This window comes from Phaseolus vulgaris, chromosome 8 (assembly GCF_000499845.2).
Source record: "Phaseolus vulgaris cultivar G19833 chromosome 8, P. vulgaris v2.0, whole genome shotgun sequence".
Taxonomy (NCBI): Eukaryota; Viridiplantae; Streptophyta; class Magnoliopsida; order Fabales; family Fabaceae; genus Phaseolus; species Phaseolus vulgaris.
This window is the reverse complement of record NC_023752.2, coordinates 36,418,802-36,424,745: the sequence shown is the minus strand read 5'-3', so window position 1 is coordinate 36,424,745 and position 5,944 is coordinate 36,418,802. Positions and strand designations below refer to the sequence as shown.

Genomic DNA, 5,944 nt, shown 5'->3' with positions numbered 1-5,944 from the left:
TACCGATCCTCCCCGTCGAGTTCGGCTTGACGTAGCTCGTCCTTGGCTTCAAGTCTTGGCTCGACTTCCCTGGGATCCAGATCTGCCATGGTGATGCCCTTCTTTGGTTCGGGTGAGTGCCGGCGGGGGCTTCTTCCACGGCTGGCGATTTTTCGCTTGGGCGAACGGCTGCCGCTGGGCCCCTGTTGTGTGGGCTCGACTCGCAGGCTTTCGGCGTAGCACTCTCGGGCGACCTTTTGATCTACATGTATCGTCAGGATGTCGCCTGAGAGGGAAGGGAACTTCATCGCTAGGTGGGGTGTGGAGACGATCGCTCCAAGCTTGTTAAGGGACGACCTGTTGAGGAGGATGTTGTAGGATGTGTTGGCGTTTATGACCAGGTATCTGATCTTGAGGGTTTTGCTGGCCCCTTCCAGGCCGAACGTTGTGTACAGCTCGATGTAACCCCTCGTCCCTACGCGTTCCCCCGAGAAGCCGACCACGTGGTCGTTGTAGGGCATCATTTCCTCCTCCGGTATTCTCATGGCTTTGAAGGTCTTCCAGTACAATATGTCGACCGAGCTCCCTTGATCCACGAGGGTCTTTTTAATCGTGAAGTTATCGATATCGACCGATATCACCATGGGGTCGTCCTGGGTCGGGTCTATCCCTTTGAAATCTTCGTCTGTGAACGTGATTGGTGGCATCCTTGGTCGGGCGAAGACGAGATTTACTTGGTGGACGGCGCGAAGGTGCTTCTTGCGTGCGCTGTTGGTACTGCCTCCGCCACCGAACCCCCCGGCTATGGTGTTAATCACCTCTCGGCCTCTGCGAGTGTCGGTTTGTGGGGGGTCGTCTCTTCGTCCCCGTCGGTCTCCCCGCCTGTCGCCCTCTCGCGGGCCTGGGGGGTTCGGTCTCTTCTCCTAAGCGTTTGCTCCTTGCATGGGGAGCGACGCGTCTCCCGGGTCCCACGCACAAAGCATCTGAGGTGCCCGGCTTGAATGAGTTCTTCGATTTTGTCCTTCAGGGCTTGGCACTCTTCTGTAGAGTGGCCGGTATTCTTATGGTACCGGCATCTTTTGTTGCGGTCGGCATTTTCTGGGCTCAAGGCCCTTCGAGGCGATGGTATTAGCTCGGCGCTAAGGGCCTCTTGCAAAATTTTGCTCCTCTCCGCGTTCAAAGGTGTGTAGCGGGAGAAGCGGAGTCCGCGATTGTCCCTTTTCTGGTCCCGACCGGTTCGGGACCTTCCTTGTCGCTCCCTATCTTCCTTCTTTTCCCCGCTTGCCTCGGCTCGGGCGTTGTTTCTGAATTCACGAAGTTCCTCCAGCTGCATGAATTTCGCCGCTTGTCGTCTAAGATCGTCGAGGTTGGTAACAGGCTGCATGCACAGGCTGTCGGCAAATGGGCCGGGTCTGAGGGCGGTCAGCATGTGATGCATCGCCACCTCAGGGCTGAGGTTTCGAATGCTCATAGCGGTCTTGCTGAACCGGTCAATGAACGTTCTGAGGGACTCCCCCCTCTCTTGACGAATACCGACCAGGGCTATGGATGTCAGATGGTGGGGGCGGCTTGTTGCGAACTGGACGTCGAACTTCGCTATCAGGGTTTCGAAGCAATCTATAGAGTGCGCTGGGAGCTTGGTGAACCAGCTCAGAGCGCTGCCCTTTAGAGAGGTTGGAAAGACTCGGCAGAACACTGCGTCGTCCGTGGTGTACAGGCTCATGTGGGTCGTGTACGCGTCCACGTGTTCATCTGGGTCGGTCGTCCCATCGTACCGGTCCCTGTTGAAGCCTTTCCACTTGTCCGGCAGGGGGGTTTCCATGACACGATCGGTGAAGGGATGGCGTCGGTCCGGACCCGCCGGAGCGGTAGTGTTGATTGTCTTGCTGGGATGGGACTCTCCATCCATTTCCAGAGTGAAGTCGTTCTTGGTGTCTTTCTCGGCCTGGATGCCGGCCCCGGTGGCGTGGGACCTGCCGGCCTGATTAGTCATGGCGAGAGACGGCACCCCCTCGACCAGTTTCTTCATCCGCTTGTTCTCTTCTTGGAGGTTTTTTATTTCCTCCTCGTTCTTCTTAGCGGCTTCCTCGTGCGCCTTCTTCATCTCTGCTAGTTCCCTCTGAAGGGCCATCATCATTGCTGTTTGATCTGCTTCGGTCATGCTTGCCATGCTGCGGGTTGATACCATCTACTGCTGTGGTCTCTGCTGGCTCTCCTCGGCCCCACGGTGGGCGCCAATTGTTCTCGAACTAGGTTGGGGACTGGGAGAACTATTGTCTTCGGATGTCACTCGGTCGGTCGTATCTTACTTACTCCTTCGGTCTTCCTCGCTGAATGACTCCTCAGGCGGGTGAGGTACCTGCAGATGGCACTCCAACGCTCAAGTCAGTGGGGTATCGTATTCGGCTGGTTAGAATACTGTAGATAATGACGTACCTTCTTCCTTGGAATGCGTGATATTTATATTACCTTGATGGGCCCTCGCTGTTGGGCCGGATTAGGGGGTTGTTTAGCGATTAGGGTTGGATTAGGTCGTTTTCTAACCATAGGTTAATCTTTGCTAATTGGGTCAACCTTTGACTTGAGCACTCCATGTCGGTCGGCCACGTGCGGCACGTTGTCAACCTCGTACCTTGGAGTATGGTCTTGACACATGGGTTGACCGGGTCAATAGACCGGTCGGCCATCCCAGTACAAGAACAAAACAGCTGCATCCAAACAATCTTAGGTGACAGATGTTTGGCTTCTTTCCATTGAAGAGTTCATAGGGACTTTTCTTCAAAATTTGCCTTATTAGCACTCTTTTCATCACATACCAAGAGGTGATAACAACATCAACCCAAAAATACTTGGGTAAGGAGGATTCACTTAGCATGGTTCTTGCTAACTCTTCAAGAGATCCGTTCTTTCTTTCCACTACACCATTTTGTTGAGGAGTTCTTGGTACAGAGAAGTTGTGTAAGATCCCCATCTTCTCACAGAATTTGCTGAATTTCTCATTTTGAAATTCCCCTCCATGATCACTCCTTATAGAACCAATGTTGCTGTTTTTTGTGTTTTGTATCCTTCTAGCAAGCTTTTTGAAGGAAGATAAGGCATCACTCTTTGATTTCAAGAAGAGAGTCCATGTGTACTTAGATAAATCATCCACAATAACAAGAGCATAATAGTTGCCACCAAGACTCATGGTTCTTGAAGGTCCAAACAAATCCATATGGAGCAGCTCAAGGGGTTTTAAAGATGAAACAACATTTTTAATTTTGAAAGAATTTTTAACTTGTTTCCCCTTTTGACATGCTTCACATATGTGGTCCTTCTAAAACTTAAGCTTGGATAACCCAATCACAAGATCTTCCTTTGTTGTTATCTCCATATGTTACATGGCTTTCTTGTTTGAAGGTGATGCTCACAAACTTTGATTTATCTCCTGTCATGTGTTTTTAGCAGTCACTGTCCAGATACCACTGCTGCATGCTCTCCATCAAATTTCCCTACAAAGTGAAATTTCAAGTACAAAGATTTGGTCCCCTTTTAAATGTGGGTCCTTTTGATTTACATTCATTACTGGGAACTCTAGAATCTTTAGGAATCTATCTCATAATGCCTTTATGAACAAAATATTTCCTAATTTGATAGAATCTGACATAATGGCCTCTTTTCATGCAGTAGAAGCATGTAACAACCGGTTGTTTCGACAGAACAATCGATTGTTTTTCTGGCAGTTTCGAAAATGACTTTGAAAACTTGTCTTGCTTGTTCTGTGGATTAAAACCTAATCCAGCTTTTCCAAAAAACACAATTTTGAGATGCCAAGACATTCTCAAAGTTGGATTTACCCTTTGAAAGGTTATCCATAGTCTTTACAAGATAATGAACTTTCTTTTCAAGATTTTCACAATTTTCCCAAATAAGAGAGTCACACTTGCAAGAAGAGTTTTTGTAAAGAATTTCAAGGTTTTCAAAATCTGTTTTTGAATTTTCTAATTCTTCTTCCAGTGATTTGACTCTGTTTTCAAGCCAGTTGTTCATTTCCTTCAACCGGTTGTTCAAGACAGCCAATTGGTTAACTTCTTCATCTGTTTCTTGAAATGCTTGAAGTATTTGACTGTAATTTTCAGCATTTGAAGAATTAGAGGAACTTACACATCATGTGATTCCAATAGCTACATAGAACAAGATTCTTGACACTTTGAGGAATCACCTTGAGCTGGAAAATGTAGAGGCACTTTCTTAGAAGTTGGATCAAAGTTCTAAGATCAAGAACTCACCAAAACAAGTACCAAATCCCAAACTCATTTGGATGAACCAAATATTGTCAAATTGAATCAACAAAGGAGAAGGAAAAGAACAAACCGAACAGAATTGGACTTCAAAACAAAAGAACCGAACAGAATTTAAAAACTAAACAGAATATAGGTGCTGGAAAAATTAAAGGAACCAAAACAAAAACAACTCAAAACTCAAGGCTACATGAACAAATTGAAGAAGAAGAAAGGAAGGAGAAGAGAATGCTCATGAAGATGGAGGAATGGTTGGATGATCACGCCACTAGAAGAATGGATGCTCCTAGATGAGTGTGCAAGCCGCCACTTGAGGAAACCATGGTCCTTCAAGATAAGACTAGAGTAGAAGCTCAAAAGCTCTCCAAATGCTCACTCCAATTTTGAGTATAGTTTCTTTAGATAAAATCAAATCTGAATTTTACAAAGAGAGCACCTCTATTTATAGCCTAAGGTGCTGAAATGTAAGCTACACAAATTCAAAAAAAACTCCCTCCCAAAAAGCTTCTAGAATTTGCGCCTAAAACAAGGCATGAGGAAGGTGTGATCCTTTCTCTCACTTTGGCACCTCCTTATTTACTCCTACACCTATCTACACCCCCCTAAGACTCTTAACTAAAGACTAAAAGATGCTTTAACAATAGAGGTTTCTAATGTTTCCCTCTAAGCACCTTTCTAAATTATTTAAAACTTGGCCTTGCCCTTCATGGGATGGTCTTTGGGCTTTCGTGGGCTTTGGCCTTCTTGGGCTTGGGCTTGGGCTTGGGCTTTATCTTTTGCAAAGATTAACAAGAAAAACTTTAAATGTGAAGGCGAATGATCTTGTTCTTCATTATAAAAAGCCACCTTTAGTTGATTCTCATCATACTCCCCGAGTTGGAGAGAATTCGCCCACGAATTCTGAATCCCTGCATATAACAAAGTCAGTGTACTTTTACAATCAAAAGAGTAAGAAAAAGGAATACATGACTTAGTAGAGGGAATCAAAGGGATTGCAGAAAGGGAGGTCCTATGAATCAACCAAGTTGGAAAAATTTGTTTGGGAATGATGATATTTTTTGGAAAAAGACCTCTTAAATGGTGAAACCCATTAGGAGGTATGAAAAAATCATCCCTAACATATTTTAACCAAGGTGGTGTTGAAATAGGAACCTTGGGTAATGAAAAAGATAAAGAAGAAGAAGACCTTGGAGGGTCCATTTGAGGTATAGCACGAGTCAACATGATGGATTTAGAGGAGAAAATGGTGTGACTCGGTGTAGTACTTACTTCTTTTTCTTTCTCATTTGCTCTTTTAGTTTTCATTTTTATTTGGTCCTCATGAACCTCTTTGGGAGAGAGGGGTTTTAATATAACCTTGCACCCTAGGAAGCAAAAAGACATTGTATTGGATAGGCCATCATGTAAAACATGTCTATCATATTGCCAAGGCCTTCCTAAAAGAAGATGAGAAGCTTCCATGGGCACAACATCACATAAAACCTCATCTTTATACTTTCCTATAGCGAAGTTAATGAGGACTTGTTTATTCACCATGATTTCACCTACTTCACTAAGCCATTGTAATTTGTAGGGCTTGGTATGAGAGATAGTGGGTAAGGCTAACTTCTCCACAACTCTTGTACTAGCCACATTAGTGCAACTTCCCCCATCAATAATCAAGGAACATAACTTGTTGTTGATAA

At 45.5% G+C, this 5,944-nt stretch overlaps 1 protein-coding gene across 1 annotated transcript; it reads right to left on the bottom strand.

The window, feature by feature from the left end:
* Positions 1–793: 793 nt before the first annotated feature.
* LOC137825027 (uncharacterized) lies at positions 794–2,149 on the bottom strand. Its single transcript, XM_068630700.1, has one exon. It carries the CDS (start codon positions 2,147–2,149, stop codon positions 794–796), a length of 1,356 nt encoding a protein of 451 aa, XP_068486801.1.
* Positions 2,150–5,944: the final 3,795 nt, after the last annotated feature.